Here is a 19,851-nt window from a genome sequence, read left to right on the forward strand (position 1 = left end):
AAACTTATAAGAGCTTTATACTTATATATTTTATTTTTACTCTACTTTTAATTTTTATATTTGGGAAAACAGATAAAACACACCTTCTAAATAAAGCAACACTATTATCAAGCTGTAAGTGATGAACAAGGGGTTTCACAGATGGACTTAGATTGCTTCCCTTTGATCATGTCATGATCTTTTGGGGTGGGGAAAGTGGGGTATGTTGGCGCTGTGCCAGCAATGAGAAGGGATGCAGACTGCAGGGTCTTGGAAATAAGAATCCCTGGGTGCTCTTCTTAGCCCATCTTACCAATTGCTGTGATCCCTAACATATCTTTGGTTTTCGGAGTGGAATTTTGTGCCTGCTGTGTTAGCAGACTCATTCTCTGCGCAAAAACACAATGGTCCAGCCCTCCCCAAACCATGCTCACCTCTTTTGAAGAATGCAGGCAGGGCAGGACACCTGGCCCTTCTTATGGTCCCCTTGAACCTGTTTAGAGGATGATAGTGCATCATTTAAACCTTGTCCAAAGATCAGCTTCCTTCGAGAAGGGGATTCACGGATCTCTATCAACTGCTTCATTAGCAGGGTCTGAAGCTTAGTGAGAAATTGCTTCTGTGTCTGAGTCCATTTTGTTGATTCTAATCTCTTTTCTCCAACCAATACTGCTCAACATCACCAAATTACCTCTAATAACAGTTCAATGGGTACTTTTAGTCCTGATGCTAATTGAAGAGTCAACTTGCTGTATTGGTGTTTTAAGAACCCAAGTTCTGGAGTTAGACTGGGTATGAATCACAGCCCTTCCAACAGCTACTTCTGTGACCTGGCTACTTTCTCTTTAAGCCTGTGTTATTATTTGTAAAATGGGAACCATAGTAGTTTAAACCTCAAAGAGTGCAGTGAGGATGATGAGCTGAAATAATATAGGTAAAGCATTTCACACAGTAACTGGCACAAATTAAAAACTCAACAAATATTACCTATTATTATGACACCTGAAGAGCATTAGCACTTTTGTCTAATGGTTCTTTCTTTCTTAAAATGACATTTTTTTTCTGCTTAAAATGTAATAGATATTCATTATAGAGAAACTGGAAAACAAAACCAAAAATTTCAGGACAAAGGATAAAATGGAAGTCATATGAATCCTATTACCTGGATTTTTGCAGGCTTTTTTCTATGAATGTATGTGAATGCATATATTTATACAACCAAATTAGATCATAATGTGCATATGATTTTACACTCTGCTATATTGAATTATTAATGAAAAAATGGCATGGGGAGCCCTGGGACAAAATATAGGTTCTACAACATTATTTTAGTGACTGCATAGTCCACATTCATAAATATATACTTACTGATACTGAAGATAAATGGGAGAGACATGGCCCTGTCTTCAAGGAGTTTATCATTGACCATGAAGGCATAGCCTCCCATTCTACAGCTATAACATGTAGACAGTCTCATAATATGGAAATTTAGATTTCCAATATTTCTCTATTACACATAATAAATGAAGAACATGTCAATATCTATTTGTTCACTATCATGGGAATTTCCATCTTTTAAATTTCAATCTTAGACATGGAATTACCATGTTGAAGATAATGCAACTTTTAAAAGATTTTGATTTAAAAATATCTTTGAATCAAACACTCAAAGTGTTTGAGGGTGTCTGTTTCCTCATACCCTCACCAACACAGGGGTAATTATCTTTTTAATCATTGCTAATCTGATAGGAAAACACAATCTTGATGAATTTCTTTGATTACAAAAATTTATGCAGTTAAAGAAATACTTTTTGGCCCTTAACAATATTGGAAACATAAGGTATGTAGCAACATAAAATTTCAAAAAGTACAATAAAGTTTAGGTGAGAAGTTTGTTTTCTCCCTCTTGAGGCCCCCCTCTCTAGGGTTACTCACTGCAGGGATAGTATGCGCCTCATATTGCTCCATGAAAACAAGGACTTTACTTCCCCAGCATATATAGAACAATGCCTGGCACATAGCAGGCACTCAATAGATACTTATTAAATGAATGAGCAGTTTCATGAATATCATCATAATAATTTTCTATGGATATATAAACATCTACATATATATTTTTTATACTATTAATAGAAATGGGAACTTACCAAACCCATTCTTCTTATATGTCTTTGACACTGTTTCATATAAGATTATTTAGAATCATTTCATTTTTTAAAAACACTGCATCATACTGTAATTTAGTTAATGTCTCCCTATTGATAAAACATTTTGCTGTTTTCTACTTCTAGTTCTTACTTATGGGCCCTTTGCAGTTCTTCTTTGGGAATTGTTTGTTCATATTTAGTTATTTTTCTATAAACTTTTTCTGTAAGCTTTTAGGAGCTTTCTGTATATTCAGGATAATAAAGCTTTGTTTATAACGTATGCTGTAAATAGTTTTCTAATTTTTCCATGGCCTTTTAATGTTGTTTATGGCACTTTTTACATAAACATAAATTTTTATGAAGTTAAATCTCTCCATATTTTTATAAGTATATATTTTTTGCATTTGGTGTTAGAAGACTTATGAGGGCCTTTTCTACCTCTACATGAATATTCATTAATTTTTTCTCATATACTTTGATGTCTACATATGATACATTTGATATTTAATTTATATGGATTAAATTAACTATATGGTGTGAAGAGTCTAACTTTTACTAACAGCGTTTATTATCCTATTTCCATTTATTGAATAGTCTTTATCCCCACTGATCTGAATACTTTCAATTATCCATTAATCAATCATACACTAATTTCTTGAGCTAACTTCTGTAGCTTATAGTTTCCCTGATCATGTTATTCTTTGTCCTATACCAGTAACTTTAAATTATTTTAGCTTTATGTTTTGAGATCTGATAGTACATTTATCTTCATTACATTTTCTTGAATATTCTCACATGCTGTTCTCTTCAGATATGCTTTAGAATATTATTGAATATGAATATGTTGTTGAAGATGCAGAATTGAGATTATTATTGAAATTGCACTGTTGTAAGTTGATTAGGGAGGATTGACATTTTTATAATCTTGAAACTTCCTCCCTGAATTTGTTCAGTTACGTTGTGCCTTTTGACAAGGTTTTGTAATTAAAAAAAAAAAATCTAGATCTTACATATTCAGTATTAAATTTATTCTTGGGTATTTTATTCTTGTTGTTATTATTAATGAAATCTATTTTCCCATTAAGTGTTCTAAAAAGTTATCTATCGTAATATAGAAAATATTGATTTTTATATATTTATTTTAAAACGAATCACCTTAATTCTTTTATTAGTTTTTACAGCTTCTGGTAGATATTTCCTATTAGAAAATATCTGCAAACATTGATAATTTTCTCATTTTACATTAAATACCTGATTTTTCTTATATCAGTGCATTGCACTGTCTTATATTTCAGAATGTTATATGATAGAGGTAATGGCTGACAGCCTCCATCTGATTTTAATGGGGATGCCCTCAAGTTTCACTGCTATGTTTCCTATTGGTTGGAGATCAATGTTCTTCATCATGTGAAGGAAATTCTCTAATTCTAGTTTCCAGTGTTTTTCTTGAAGAAGATAATGAATTTTATCAGGTGTCTTTCCGGCATCCACTAAGATGAGACAGTCTCTCTTGACCTATTAATCTCATTCCAAGAATCAACTTTATTTGGTCATGGTTTACAGCTGTGTTTAATATGCTACTATTTAATTCAGGCATTTCTGATTCATCATTAGAAAGATTAGGCTATAATTGGTACAACTTTTTTGATGTTTTATTATTCTAGCTCTGAAATATTAACTGAGAAACTGTTTTTTCTGTGTTATTCAATAGCTTAAATAGTACATCATTTTCTCCCTTCATTTACAGCTACTCCAGGCACACCACGCTCATTGGCTGTGCCAGTTCTGCTACAGCTTTTGCCGCTGCTGCCACTGCTTCATGATGGACTCCTACTCATTTCTTAAGACCCAACTCAACCATCAGCGCTCCCACCATTCCCATAGTATCAGCTTGTGCCTTTCTTCCAGCACTAATCTTACTATAATTTATTCATCTATTAACTGCTTCTCCCTACTAGAATCTGAACTTCTTGACGTGGGAATAGTCATGTACACATCTTAAAAATATTTCTGAATCTCCAGTGCTTATCACAGGACCTGGTACATAGCATGTGCTTAACAACTCTTTGTTACATGAATAAATCCATGATACATTTTTGCTTTAAAGTTTGCCAGTGAAAAAATGTCAGAGATATGTGTATGCTTCTTTGCCTTTCTTTGACAAAATAGAGATAATAATCACTTATTGCCATTCTGCACACTTGGTAGAGTTACTGGGATAATAGATGTGAAAGGATAAAGTAAAAGAATTAAACACAAAAATACACAATAGTTATCACTCTTTCTTTAGTATTAATAATAGGTAATGTGGATTGAGCACTTACTATGTTCCAGGTATGAAATTTTCAAATTTACGCCTCATAGCAGCCTTATGAGGAAGATATTAGTGTGTCAGTTTTACATGTGAGTGAACTGAGTGTTAGTGAGCTTCAGTGACGTGTCTGAGGTCAAACAACTGGAAAGTCGTAGAGCCAGAACCTACGGAGACTTCCTGATAAAATCGGGTGCGTCCAGGGTGGTATGGCTGTAGACCATCGAGACTTTTCTGAATTCAGAGACAACATCTGGAAGCTACTTCTATACTGACTTGCCAGTAAAGACAGTGTGCTCCACTTTTGGAAGAAAAGAGACAAATGATGAGCAAAGGGTGAAGATCTGGTCAAATACTCGACTTCCCAGGTTCTGCCTAAGGTTAGTGCACAGTAGGAAGAAAGAAAACTATCGAGTATCAACCTGCTCAACTTTTGCATCACTTGTTTCTGTTCTGATGAAAGCAGACTTAACCATCGACTAAGGTTTCCTTTACTTTTAGTTTATGATAGGATGTTGCTTCATTCTAAAAGAATAAACATGGACTGTGTGATCACTGACCACCTTTCTTTTATCTCCTTTGAAAGTCTGAAAGGGTACAAGACAGGTAAGAAGAAACAACTTCCCTTTAACAACTAAGCCCTAGATACTTGAGCTCATGGCCCTGAGCTATGGGTAACTGACTTCTATAATCTGAAGTGAGACAGATTTCAAGGTGCCTTCCCAGGAGGCATGGTACGGTTGCTAAAAGTACAGTAGGAAGAAGGACAGCTTAGCATTTCATCGTTGACAAGGTGCCAGCCCTGATCACTGCTTATTCCCTCTCCCCACATCCTTGCTCGTGCCCCACTCCAGGCTGTGACCCCAGCGTGAGTGACAGAAATGGCAAGAGGTTGTTCCGAAGATTAAAGACCCAAGTCACCAGAGGCTGCTGCTTTGCGAGAATATTTAGACATTTTCCACTTGGCAGTCATTAATATTCTTCAGCAAACGATGAACAGAAAAACCTGTTCAAAAAGGTTCCCTCTTCAGATCTCTGTATCTTGGATGATAAAATGAAGGCCAGGGTTTTTGTTTTGAAATTAAATATTTATTGGATCGGGTTAGAGTTATCACTGTTTTTGAGACTAAAACTGGATTTTTCTTTTGTTTTTTCAAAAATCTAGTCATTTTACTGAAGAATCCATTTCTGTACTAAATCAGTTGGGTAATGCCGGGTATAATTTTTCTAATAAGACACTACTTGCAATGGAATACAGAAACACTCAAAGTATTTTATAGAGGGTGCATGAGCAATTTGACGTCACAGAAATCCTGCAGACAGAAGCAACCATGGAAGAGAGGAAAGAGACTTGGAGGTCAGACCCTGGGAACTACGACAGCCTCTGGGTAAGCTCATCAATTCTGTTCATTGATAGCTGTTTTATAACATCTCTGAGTGTCAGTTTCCTAAGCTACAAAATGGGGAGCATATTTCTTTTCTTCTCAGGGCTTGTGTAAAACTTTGGAAATGATAGCTAGAAAATGAGTGATACATATAGATACAGAGCAGCACAAGAGTGGCAGCTATTATCCCTATTTTAACATAAATACTGAGAATCCGTCACTAAATGGCTTGAAAGCCATTTACGTCTGTTTACTTTTTTTTTTCTTTTTATCGTTCAGGCACCGTTGCTAACAATTTCCTTGAATTTAAACATCTTTTAAAAGGTTTCAAAGCTTTGAAGGTTGATTTCAATGAAACCTGTTTTTATTCTAGGCGTTTTTCCTACTGTCATTCTGAGTAAAACAAAAACCATTTGCTGTCAAAACAACAAGGGTTTGCTCTGAAGCACAAAATGAAAGCAGGTATGTCTGTCTGATTTATTTTGGCATCCGCCTAGCAGTTAAATAGGACACCTTTTAATTTGTCACTTCTTTAAGATTCAGTTAGGTTGGAAAAGTAAATCACTTGGTTTCAGCTAAACTTGAACTACTTGGGCAAAAAGGTATATTTTTTTATCCCTCAGACACATACCATTTCAAAAGCGCCAGTTACAGAAGAAACTACAAAGTTGGCAACATACTTAAGATACTAAGATTTAATGTTTTTAAATTTTTACTTAAACTGGAGGAAGTTAGAAATTGAACTTATTTATCAAAGATCAACTAGAGGTCTGAGAAGAGGCATAGGTCAGGCTTTTCAACAAGACCATGTAGAATTATTTAAAAGGGTGAATATCCAGCTTTTAAAAAAATTAAAATCAACTATGAGTAAAGAGACTCAAAATTTAAATTTTAACTCTACCATCTGCTAGCTGAAGAAGTTATCCGATCTCTCCAAGTCTCAGTTTCTTTATATATAAATTGGGGATAACGTCTACTGTTTAGAAGATTAAATGAGGCAATGGCCATACAGCATGGAGCATCTATCGGGCACATATTGGCTGCTCAACAAGTATGAGGCGCTATTATTCAGGAAGGCCTCTGTAACATTTTCTAACAATTCCGTCCAAGAGTGAGCATTTCTTACTGTATGAAAGTTGTTTCTTCTATTTGGCCTAAATTTATTTTGCTGGAATCCATTCTCTCATTTTCTCAAAGTTGTTGGTAACATCTGTTTAATACTTTGTTTAAGGAGGCCAGATTGAGGGCATGTGTTTATACAACCATTAACATAACCATTCCTTAACAGAGGTGCTTTTTGGCATCCCAATGACCTAATCATAATCTGTATTCTGGCTGATTACTGGATCAATCAACTGATTTAATAACAAGAGGAAATAAAAATGACACACAACACATACATACACACATAAATGCACACACGTGCTTTTCTTTTTCTGTTCTTCAACATATATAAAAGTCAAGGTCCAGCTTCAGACTTCTTTTCCTTTTATGTTTTTTGTGTGGAGTGTGTGGGGAATGTGAAGGAGGATCAATGCTTCCTTCTTTGAGTCCCTTAAAGCAGATCCTCTTTTTTTTTTTTTTTTTTTTTAAAGCAGATGCTCTTGAAATGAACTATGGGGCAACTCTTTGAGAGTCTAGGTTAAGTTTGGTCTCCCAACCAACGGTTTAGCAGGTTTCCTGTTTATTTTTTATTTTTTTAGTAGAAGACACAAATCTATAGGGTGAATCCTGGGGTCTTTCCCAACTTTGAAAGTCCCATGCTAAATGTGGTCCTAACAGTGCATCTATACATGGTGTGCTTTTTCTGACAACATTCTCCTCATTCCACACTGTGGCTGATTTTCCAAGCGGAGCCAGTACCTGAATTGAACTGAAGACAAACTGATCTAACTCCTCAATGAAGCTCGCTTTTTCTGGCCCAGTGCCAGGAAAACAGAGGCCTTCACCTGGTCTGATGGCAGCTTTGAGAGAAGCAATTTCCTCTTCCAGTCCCTCACCTGAATATCCGGTAGAAGCTTGTGGAATAAAACCAGGCTAAACTGTTGTTCTCAAACATGTTTATTTGTAAGAGTTTTACATGGAGTGTTACAGAAATTAATGGAAAATTTCTAAAAATTTTGCTGTTCTGTTGAATGCATTGTACATAAAGTTAAAAATAATGTGTCCATATATGTTAACAAACTGTCATCTGAGGTAAAGTTAAAGTAGGTCTAGAAATGTACTGCAACAGTCATTTTCTCTTTCTCATCTTTATTAAAAAAATATGTGTCAGAACGCAGAAATTGAAATGAACCAAACCCACAGAGTAAACATTTTTTTTTTTAAAGAAGGTGCCCGGTACATTACATGATGGGGTTTCAGTAGACACTGGGATGAGTACGAATTATCAAAAAAGTCTTGCGGCATGTAAAGATCGGAGAGCTATGGGGAATGGGGACAGAATGACAGGTGGTGTTTCCCTGGTTTCAAAATTTAAAGTGACAAATTTCGTGCTAGTGAAGATGAGGAATTAACAGTTGTACATGTGGATTTTCTACCAATCTGACTGGAACTGTGCAGACTCCCCCATGGCCTTTTGGTATTGGCACCTCAGCTCTTTTTTGGAAATTTCACTGTATTCCTGGGATAGGATACGGTGGTTCCGAGTTCCCCAAACAGTGCTTATTAAACAGCAGGCCAATGATAACATGGATGGCAGTTTAAAATCTTGACTTTATTCCGCTCACTTTAATGCATCACAGGGGCCATCTTCTTTAAGTTCAGAGCCAGTTACATTTTCAACCACATTCAGTGAATGATGACAAGTCCACTGGGCTGTCACTTTCTTCTATGAAATGAGCTCCATACGGTGTACCTGAAATAGCAACATCAGCCAGAGTTCACCTTGAATGTGTCAGAAGCAACCCACAGAATCAGTGGAAGGGTGTGATACTGCAAGACAAACTCAAGACAGCCATATTGAGGGAGAAGATAGCACCACTGGTTTAGAATCAGGATCATGGACAACAGAGCAATTTAAGTCATTTCCCCATGGGAACTGCCTATCTCATCAAATCCTCAGGAAACACAGTTGAACTGGTCTCAGGACAGCTCTCATGGTTATCACACCTCTCCCATTTTCCCCTTCATGTGGAAGGATCAACTCATCAAAGGTATGCACATTCCTGAAGAAATCATGTCAACCAACATGTGACAGCTACAGAGGAAGGTAAATGGCCCTTTTCACCTTTCGGGTTCTTTAGACTTTGCACATTAGGGTGATGCTTACATCTATTCTGTAATGGACATTTTTCCAGTTAACTGGAAAACATTCCAGTGACCTGATAGTGTAAAACTTGGGCTTCAAACAGTAACAATCACCTTGACTTATCAATTATTTTCTTCGTCACCAAGTATAGCTTCTTCCAAACCATTTTAGTTTCTATTGATATGAAGAATCAAAGTACACAGGCCAACTGAAGTCATTCATATCAAGGTAAATCCTACTTTTCAAATTTTAAAACCAAGTAAGAATAATCACCCCCACCCCCAATCCAATTCATCACATGATTTTTTAAAGTTTTCTTCTTAGTGTTAAACCACTAAATTCAACATACTGTAACTGCATAGGAACATCAGGAAAACACATCTGACCTGTAGAACAATTCTCTGTAGGGCAAAAAATATATAGATTCTTTATGAAAATCATGTGCTAAACATACGAACCGAACACTGCACTTTTCGTCTCATAAATGTAAAAAAAGGAAGCTTAAACTCTTCTGTTTCACGTACAAACAGTCCAATGATGTCTATGGGGGTCGCTGGGAGTGGAGAAGTGGGAGGGAGTTTCAGAATCTGAAACTGGAGTTTCAGTTCACAGGCTTCAGAGCGTGAACTGTCTCTTTCTTGTTTTATGCAGAGGGCCGGTACTCTCGCTGAAAGGCTTAGATTATTAGCTGATGGAGTCACGTGCTCCCTTCCTGATCACTAGCTGCTGATTGGCCGACTGCTCCTGCCCGCTGCCCCTGAACTCCAGCTTCCTACCATACACTCCAGAGTAACATCTGGAAAGTGAGCCCCATCCATCAAGTTTGTCACATCTTTCACTCAATCTGCTACCTTCTCTACAGTGTAATGGCATTATTAAAAAGCATTTTCATTAACATCTATATTTACAAAAAAAAAACTGGCAATTTTTTTTCATTAGAACTCCTTAAAGCCATTTCCCTTAAATATTTAAAGAGTTTAATGGTAAGCTTTTTTTTTTCAAGTTATAAAATAAAAATCCCATTTGAATTTTCTGATGTAGAAAAAGAGATACAGATGAACCATTGTGACCACGGAATCAGTTTGTTACTCTGAATATTCAAGTCACTATTGTTCCATTAGAAAGTCGGTTTCTAAGATCTCAAACCACATTACCAGGATTGTACTATAATTATTTGGCAAATGACTTTTCTTTGAAAATGGCACGTGGAGAAGACACTGTCTGCATAGCATCAGAGCAGCAAGATATCGGAAAAATAAAAAATCTCATTTTACTGGACTTAGAGTTTAGAGCTTCTGAGGAAATCAGATGCATTTTTCATCTTTCTCATCAATGGGATTCGATGTCCTTTCCTACTCACAGAGTGAAGGTTAAACCAAAAGCTGTCTTTCTTCACCAGGATGCAGAAGAGCTAAAGGGTTGTTTTGGCAACATTCTTGATCAAAAAGAATCATCAACCACTCATCTGTCTTGTGATTTCAAGTTAATTCATTTCATATGAGGTTTTTTTTTTCCCAGTTCGATTTCTTCACCAATATCTAAAAAAAGTCAAAAGCAATACAAAAATTTGTACACCCATTAATTTTCAAACATGACAAAGAAAGGAAAGGGGAAAAAATGGCAGACCAGGCCTTGTGGAGTGATGTAAATACATCATCCTATTTGGAAAGGCATATGGATGATGATATTGCGGTGACAGAGACCTCTTACTTTTGCCTAAATGACGTCAGTGCCAACCCTGATGTAACTCTCTGAGGCCTGTCACTCCAAATTTGATGTCTTTACAGTGGCCAACCGGTAGAGAAATAAAAAGAGAACTATGGTTTCGCATACTGGGTCATCTTAAACCCACGTGTTAAGAGAGCTTAGACTCTTTGTCAAGTAAGCATTTGCTTGATTTGTGATTTAATGTTGGGTATGACTTTTTATGCTTTTGTGTGTTTGTTTTTGTGCTGCCATAGATATCTGCCAGTGGTTGCCAAAAACTCTTAGTTCCCTCTTCCAAACGAGTTCCATTGGGCAATCATGAATTTCTTCGTGGGATGAGGTGAGGTGAAAGAATACAAGAGAGCCTGTCGCGATGCTGATTTCCATGCCAGTCTTGAAGCACCCGCCACAAGCCCACATTGATGCTATTTCTTAGATTTGTTGATCTGCGCATAAAGAGGCTCCAGCTCCTATGGACAGAGGGACAAAGTGAGATCTGCTCTTTTCCGGATAGGATTTTCTGAGACAGCATGGGAAGGAGGGTTTGGGATTAGAACAGAATGGTGACAGTTTATGATGAATGACCTTAGGTTATTTTGGGATTATTCAATCATGGTGCGTATCATTTTGGTAATTTTTTTATCCTTAAGAAGAACAACTCACCCAGTTTTGCCCCTGGTTTTCAAGCTGAGCCTGACTGCCTGTTAGGGAAATCGCAGGGTCTAGTAGACAGAGCTGGACCAGCTGTGTGATATGGACAAGATACTTACACTTTCTGAGCTTCAGTTTCCCCAACCACGAAATGGGAATAATACTGTTTATCCTACATGGTTCTTGAGAGAATTAGAGAGAATATATATAAAGCCTCTAGCACAGTGCTCAGCAGGAACAGGTCTTCAGAACATGGTAACAATGATCATGAGTTAAGTGGACATTTTTCCAACACGGTTTTATGAAATCCACTTGAGGCTGCTGAAATTCCATCTCCAACCGCTCTTTGGTTTCTACAAGCAGTGATGACTGGGTGCACTTCGGAATAAGAGAAATGGCAATCGTGCTGTTAGCTCTTAGTTAAAAGCTTCTCGAACTTGTTTCGATCCACTCAGCTGTGTGAGGTTTGGCGGGTCACTTGCCTGCACCCATGGCGCTGTCCTAAGACATACACAAGGGTTTTCACCAACATATGACACAGCAAACCTCCAATCCAAATGTAGATGGGAAATGGTGTTTGGCCTTGTTGAAATCACTTCAGACTTCAGTTCATGTTGAAATGGCCCAGGGTGCACTGGCCAAGCAGATCAGGTCAATATTCTGGTCTTAGGCATGCAGAGGCCCTTCTATTAAAGTTGGCCTTCATGCTGTCACTCTTGGATATTTGTACCAGAACTAAATGGACACAGTGACATCTTAATTCTGTCATATTTTATATATTAGCCTGCCTCTTGCCATGTGAGTAAAGATCCATTTTAACTGCTTATTTTCCTGAAGAAACAGATTGAACTGGCATTCTATAGCTTCTCCTGTGTGTCTGGCACCATGTTAGATATTTTCAAGTACATTGTCTTTTGAAAACATCACAACAGCCTTGTAAGGCAGGTGATTTATCTCTTTTGCAAATGAGAAACCAAGCACAGAGAAGTTAAGTAGTTTGTCTATGGTCACACAGCTAGTAAGTTTGGGACATGGGACCTTAAAGTAAGGTCCAGTGCTTTTTCTCATCTATTATAACAGCTGCCATTAAAAAAAAACAAAAACAAAAACCCTTCAATCTATGGTGTTGTAGAGTGTTTTGGAGTTTATAAAGCACCCTTATGTCTTATTTTATCTGCCTAACAGTCCTGGGAGTGGTTTATATTCTTTCCATCTTCATTTTGCAGATAAAAACTGAAAATCAAAGAGGTTGTGTGATCTCAAAGTCATTGTGCTGCCTGTCATGGATTTAATATATTGTACTACTTGCTTTTATTGTAAAGTGGGGATGGGTTAGAAGATAATTTTGTCCAGACCCATCATTTTACAGATGAGGAATGTAAAGCCCAATGAAGAGAGCTTTGGTTTCCCCAGAGTCACAAGGTTACTTAGTAACCATGCCATGAATAGAATCCAGGACGCCTGAGATCAGGTAGGTCCAGGATGTCTTCTTCTAGAACTCATCATCTTTGTATTCTTTCAGGAAGAAGGAGCTTCCTACCCTTTGAGGCACCCAATTCTGTAAAAGAACAGATTGCCAATTTGTCCCTTGATGCTTTCCACCCATGGGACTTCATACCGGCCTTGGAAACATAAAGAACAAGTGTAATACTTCCTCTAAATATCTGATGATAGAAAGTAGGAAAGCCCATTCTTCCATGCCCTACTTGAGTTACCACTTTCCCATTCCATCTGCCATTTTACATGTGGACCCAGCACTGTAGGTGCACAATGAAGGTCTGCTGAATAAATGAATGTCTAGGATACACTTTCTACTTTTTTCACTGTTCTGATCCCTTTGTCCTAAACACACTCTCCCTTGGCTTCATTCTCCCGTAATTGAATCAAAAATCAAAATCTATAGCAAGATGATTTATTAAGCACCTAATCTATTCTCTGCCAAGGTCTTGAAATGTTTCAAATACCTGTGGTAAGGCTAAACATGGAACTTTACTATGTGTTTGGGTTCTGGGTGTGAGGTGGGTGGAGCAAAGCTAGATAGAGTGGTAAAGTGGTGAAGTACCACTACTGGGAAACAACATTTCCTTTTGCCTACGCTGGGCTACAAGCATGCATGTTCATCTTTCCTGGGTAGACGTTCTCAGCTCACCCTGCTTTTTGGATGCCCTAAGAAGTCTGGCTGCCTTGATCTCACCCTACCTTTGCTTTATTCCAATTTTGGAAACTAATTTATTCAACTGAGAATGACACCTAAAAACAGAAGAAGACAGCAGGCTCAGACAGGGTAATTAATGCCACACTGCATTAACTTTCTGCGGCTGAGATAAATATTCACACATCTCCTGCTTGCCGGAATTTAGCTTCCAATACCCATCACAACAGTGGTAACGACTGCAGTCAACTCTCAATTATCCCCACTAATGAAGGGGAGCAGTGGTGTGTAAAACCCCAAGCAGCAGATAATCCCAAAGTCTGACACTCTGATGCATTATACGTTTTGGCAATAGCTTTACCTTCCTTGTTACAGAATCTTAGGCTGTCAGAGCTGGAGGGGAGCTAAGAAATCATTTGATCCAGAAATTTCTGACCTGACTTCTGGCAAGGTCACCATGGGCTCTTTAAGCTATTTTCGACATTCCAAAAAGCCTAAATGGAATCACACATTAACATAACATGCTGTTGATATTTTTTGTTTTCTTTGGTCAGATCTGACCACATCTCGGCCCTGCTTCAAATCTTTCAACGGCTCCTCATTACCCACAGGGTAAGGTCAAAGCTCCTTCACTGGGCACATAAGACCCATTGGTCTTGTAGTCCATTAGAGCTAATAAATGTCCCTTCCAGACCATGAATCAAAAGTTACCCTTCCTGGGACTTTCCTGGTGGCACAGTGGTTAAGAATCTGCCTGCCAATGCAGGGGACACAGGTTCGAGCCCTGGTCTGGGAAGATCCCACATGCCACGGAACAACTAAGCCCGTGCACCACAACTACTGAACCTGCGCTCTAGAGCCCGCGAGCCACAACTACTGAGCCTGTGTGACACAACTACTGAAGCCCGCGCGCCTAGAGCCCGTGCTCCGCAACAAGAGAAGCCACCGCAATGAGAAGCCCACACACTGCGACAAAGAGCAGCCCCTGCTCGCCGCAACTAGAGAAAGCCCGTGTGCAACAATGAAGACCCAATGCAGCCAAAAATAAAAATAAATAAATAAACTTATATAAGTTACCCTCCTGTCACGTACATCATACTTAAAAAAATTTCTTATGCTTCTGTCAGAATGATCTTTCTGAAATGGATTTTGTCATGCCAGTTTCCTGCTTAGAATGACCCTCCCAGCTCCTTAAGCCCCCAAGGATAAGGCAGACTCCTCCGGATGGTCCACAGGGCTCTTCCAACATGGCTCCCCCTTCCCATCCGGCCTCATCTACTTCCTCTCTCTCCTAGGCTTCTTCCCTGTACCTTCTTCCCTGTTGGTCCCCCCGATATGATGGGATTTCCCATCCCTGAGACTCTGCCTAGACAATTCCTTCCACCTTCAGGACCTCTCCTCCTCCCACACCTGGGGGTTCATACTTTCAGAACCAGCCCAAATAGAAGGGCTTCCTGGACTATGCAGGTGACGTGGACCACTCTGTCCCTGGACTCCAGCAGTGCCCTGTGGAGTCTACACTGCCATCATGTTATCTCCTAATGCCTTCTAGACAGTGAGCTCCGCTGCACCTTTCATGTGAGCATCCCAAATTCTGAGCCCAAGCTTGGAACCTGGCAGGCGCACCCACTAACAACACAGAACGTGAGGATGTGAATGAGTGAATGAAAAGTGTTTCTCTTACTGGGAGTTGGCAAACACTTCTGAACTTTAAGCTTATTTGTGAATCTGAAATATTAATAATCTTCATTTCTAGAGGACAACAAAGTAGATAGAAACCATGCAGTAAAAATGAAAACAAATCAACTCTCCACCCTTTGACTTAAGTTGAATACCCTGTTTTCCGGGAGGTGCAATGAAAGAGTGCGAGCACACAGATGGGAAATCGGGCAGATCCAGGCTGGTATTCTGACTGCCAACTACTGCCTGCAGCCATAGACCACCGCGAACACACGTGCACTTGAACAAGTTCGGTTTATTACTCATTACAACGAGGGGAATCACGGGCAAGTCTGGAAGAGGTGATTAGAAAGGGCTTCTTATAGGTTTAGGCTTATATTAGATGTTTAGGGGGAGGGTCAAGAAAGTAAGGCTTCTCTCTGGGTTGGATGCTTTCAGGAAGCTGGAGTATGATTATCTTAATAATTCTTATCTGGAAGGCAGGTAGCATGGAACAAGGCTAAAGCCAGGAGAGAAGAATATTCGGTCATTTTTGGAATTTGGACAATGTTCCTGTCAGCCATGGCTACCGAGTGGTCTGGATGTGTCTTGACCCATCACGGTCACAGAACGCTTTGTGGGATGCTGACGTTCTGTGAAATTGTTTACGTTCAACAGAACACCAAGGGCCCAGCTCTTGGCTGTCAGGCTGCTGTTCTCTTTCTCACTGTCACCTACTTAGTAACCTTAAAACTCCGTGTAGGTTACTTAACCCTTCTGGGTTCCGGTTTTCTCATCTGTAAAATGAGTCTAGAAATCCTCATTGAGGATCGAAGGAGTAAATACACATTGACTGTCTGGCACAGAGCCTGGCATGGAGGAGGTACTCCAAAAACGGTTAGGTTTCTTATGTCTGGGCATGTGGCTCTATCCTTCCTTTATAGAAGATGGTTTTAGGCCTAAAAATCACCTGTAGGTGGCTTTCCGAAGTCCATCTCCTTCATAGACACTACTTCATAGCGTAACTGGGCTGCTAGGAAACCTAATAACGGCACAGGATCCGCCTTGGGAAACTGTGTAGAAAGAATGCGGGGTTAATCTAAAGGATCTGGTTGGACAGCCCTGTGGATGGCAGAGACTTCCACGTGTTTGCAGATGACTTTAAGTATGAAGTATGAGCTCACGTACAGAAGTCAAGTGGAATCACAGATTTAGAGTAATAATAGCTTATATTTACAGAAACCTTTACAGTCTCTAAAGGGGATTCCTCGATCACATACATGGTCTCGTTTGGGCATCGCGGAGTCTGTACCCTGGGTATTCCTATCTCCATTCACAGGGAAGAAGCAGGGCTCGCCAGAGTTTGGTGACTGGCCCAAGGTCACTCAGCAGCATAGGGCAGAGCTGGGATATAACCAGCTTTGTTATTTTTTTAGCTTTTGTATTGCAGTAAAATAGAGCAAAGCATTTGCCATTTTAATCATTTTTAAGCATACAATTCAGGGACATTCATGACACTCATCATGTTGTGCAACCATCACCATTATTTCTAAATCTCTTTCTTCACCCCAAATAGACTCTGTACCCATTAAGCAGTGACTTGCTAGTCCCCCTGACCCCCAACCCCTGGTAACTAACCTCTAATCTACTTTCCATCTCTATGAATTTACCTATTCTTATTTTTAAATCAACTTCATTGAGGTGTGATTTACATACAATGAAATGTTCCCATTTTAAGTGTACAGTTTGATGAGTTGTGAGAAATATATACACCCATCTGGCCCTCCCCAGAGCAATCAAGCTATAGAGCATTTCCTCACCCTAAAATCTTCCTCAGGGTCCTGCTCAGTCAACCCTTCACTCCAGGGCGGCAACCACTGATGTGCTTTCGACCACTGTAGATTAGATTTGTTTTCCTGAGCGTTTCTTGTAAACACACCCAGCTCTTTCCTGAGCCCACTGTCCTCTCCACTGCCCCATGACCCCTTTTGTAAAATGTCAAAGCAAGAAGGGCCATCGATCTGACGGCTCCTTTCCTACAGGAAGAAATGGAGGCCCCCAGATGTGAGGGTTTTTGTTTTTTTTTCCCCCAAAGTCCGCAGGAATCAGTAGAGAGCCAGGAGGGCAGCCCACGGTCTGGACTCCCCTTTCTGTGCTTATTCCCTCACTTTCCCTACCTATCTCCACCTGTCTGGCTTGAAGTATAAAGGCATATAGTTTCCAATCCCACATTATAATGAGCCCCTTTGGAAAAGCCACCTAAGTTGTGCTTATGACTTTGCATCCCTTTAATTTTTATTGTGTTTGTTTCTGGAAAGCTTGGCCACATGGAGCAAAGGTATGTCCAAAACAAACGATGAGTGGGGAGAAGACGTGGTATGCTGAGAAAGGTGGTCTTGGACGTCAGGTCACGTGCCATGCAATCTAGCTGCTGAGCAAGCCCATCTCTGCCCCTCCTGGGAGCCTGGGGGTAAGAGCCATGCCGAGCCATGCTGGGGGTCAGACTGCAGCTAGGAGGTGAGCCAAAGCTTGAGGTCCTCAGCATTGCCCTGCCTAGGCAGCAACTTCAGCCTCAGGGTCTTTAAGCCCGAACACTTGGGCCTAGCTCAGCAGGGTCTAACGTTTCCTGGCCTGATAAAATGAAAAAGGTGATGGTAACCAGGGAGTGGAAATAAGGCTGAAAGAACTCAAAGTTTCACCTGAATCCATGAAAAAGGCACGGGGTTTAGAGCCACAAAGACCCCAGCAACTTCCTAACTACCTGTATGAACTGAGGAAGGCATTTCACCTGGGCCTCAGTTTCTTCATCTGTACGATGGGGTTTGTACCATCAACGTCATGGGACTGTAACATGTAATAAGCGAGCTCATATGACATAAGGAATTTTTTTTTTTTTTGCAGTACGGGGGCCTCTCACCGCTGTGGCCCCTCCCGCTGCGGAGCACAGGCTCTGGACGCGCAGGCTCAGCGGCCATGGCTCACGGGCCCAGCCGCTCGGCGGCATGTGGGATCCTCCTGGACCGGGGCACAAACCCACGTCCCCTGCATCGGCAGGCGGACTCTCAACCATTGCACCAACAGGGAAGCCCCCGAGATAAGGAATTTTAACAAGGGGCGGGAGTCTTCCTTTCCCTTTTATTCAGAGCAAAGGGAAACAATAAAGCTTTCTGACCACTTTCAGCCTGAAAATCTGGCCTGCAGAGTAGGAAAGTCTTCAAAATACAGGATGGATTTAATGATGATGCCATAGAGACTGAAGTTGCTGCTAAACACACTCACTTCCAGGGGTCTTGGGTGCTGAAACCCACTTGGTGAACACAGAGGTGCACACTCTGAGTTCCCGGGGGGTCTGCACATGTCCTGATCAATTCTGCACTTCCCCAGTAATAATTATAATGGCGGGTACAAGTTATCTGCTTTGCAGATTTATGTCACCTTTCTTGACCTTGTCATGTAGCAGAGGAGGGCACTGAGGTTGCTGGCACCCGTTCTCTGCCATAAGCAGGATGGCCTGTCCTGAGTAGGTTCCTGGTGGTCAGGAGTGGGTCCTGGATCTCACACAGATAGTCACCAGGACCCCTAATGAAGTCAACATATTTCAGGGACTTTTTCCTTCAATAGCCTGGGAGAAGGGTGCTGTTGGAAGATCTAGTTTGAGGACTGGGTATTCCATGCTCTAGCTGGGTGACCGTGGGCAAGTTAGAGGGTCCTAGAATGTAAGTGCTAGAAGGGCCTGTGGGAATTGCTTTACCGACGAGAAGACACCAAAGGTCACAAATGAAGTCGTCTGCCTCAGGTCACAAGCAATTAAGTCAGGGAGGCTGCTAAAACCCAGGTGTCCCAGTCTTGGTTGAGTGCTCTTAAATTATTTAATCTGGGTCTAGGTTCAAATCCTAGCCCTATTACATGTGAATCGTGTGATTTCAACATGTCATGAACCTCTCTACCTTACCTGTCATATCTGTGAAATAGGAATGATAAAAAAACTTAAGAGCATTCCCCTGAGGATTGAATTAGGTGATGTCTATAAAAGTGCTATTAACATCCTAGTCATTTTTACATTTATTTTATTAGTAGTAGTAAATGCAAGGATACTTGCATTAGCTTCTGCAGGGTGATTCTAGAAACAGTAAGCATGATCTAACTCAGAGGTCATCACATGACAGACAGCCCACTGGCCCATTTTAGTGGCTGCCAGTTTTTGTGTAAATAAAGTATTATTGGCACTCATCACACCCAGTCCTTTATGCACTGTCTTTTGCTGCTTTCCTGCTGCAACAGTAGAGTAGATTCATTGTGACAAAGGCCAGATGGCCCACAAAAGTGAGTGTGCTGGCCTCGAGTCTAAATGATCGGTGGAGTCTAGGTGTGCTCACTACTCTAGGGTCTGAACACCATGTTGAAATCTCCATTTCTAGTCTTTTGTTCTCCAGAGTCTCATATCCAGCAGTCCACCGGCATCTCTGCTTGGAAGTTCAAGGGCACCTCGGGTACAAATGGTCCTAAAGTAAACTGGCCTTTTTTCTGCTCAAGCCTGCAGCTCTGCATTCCTTAGCACAGTGCCTGGCACCATTTAGATCCCCGAGTCAGGCAGGAACCTGGGGGTCATC

General features: G+C 40.3%; 1 protein-coding gene across 2 annotated transcripts in view; it reads right to left on the bottom strand.

Moving 5' to 3' along the window:
• Positions 1-8,279: 8,279 nt before the first annotated feature.
• Positions 8,280-19,851, bottom strand: part of DAB1 (DAB adaptor protein 1) — a 439,870-nt gene continuing 428,298 nt past the window's right edge. For both annotated transcript variants that reach the window (XM_060084077.1, XM_060084067.1), the window contains one exon: positions 8,280-8,679. In XM_060084077.1, the coding sequence (XP_059940060.1) occupies positions 8,653-8,679 (27 nt within the window). In that variant the 3' untranslated portion in view covers positions 8,280-8,652. The remainder of the gene's footprint in view (positions 8,680-19,851) is intronic.

Source organism: Mesoplodon densirostris, chromosome 2 (genome assembly GCF_025265405.1).
Source record: "Mesoplodon densirostris isolate mMesDen1 chromosome 2, mMesDen1 primary haplotype, whole genome shotgun sequence".
In the NCBI taxonomy this organism is placed as follows: domain Eukaryota; kingdom Metazoa; phylum Chordata; class Mammalia; order Artiodactyla; family Ziphiidae; genus Mesoplodon; species Mesoplodon densirostris.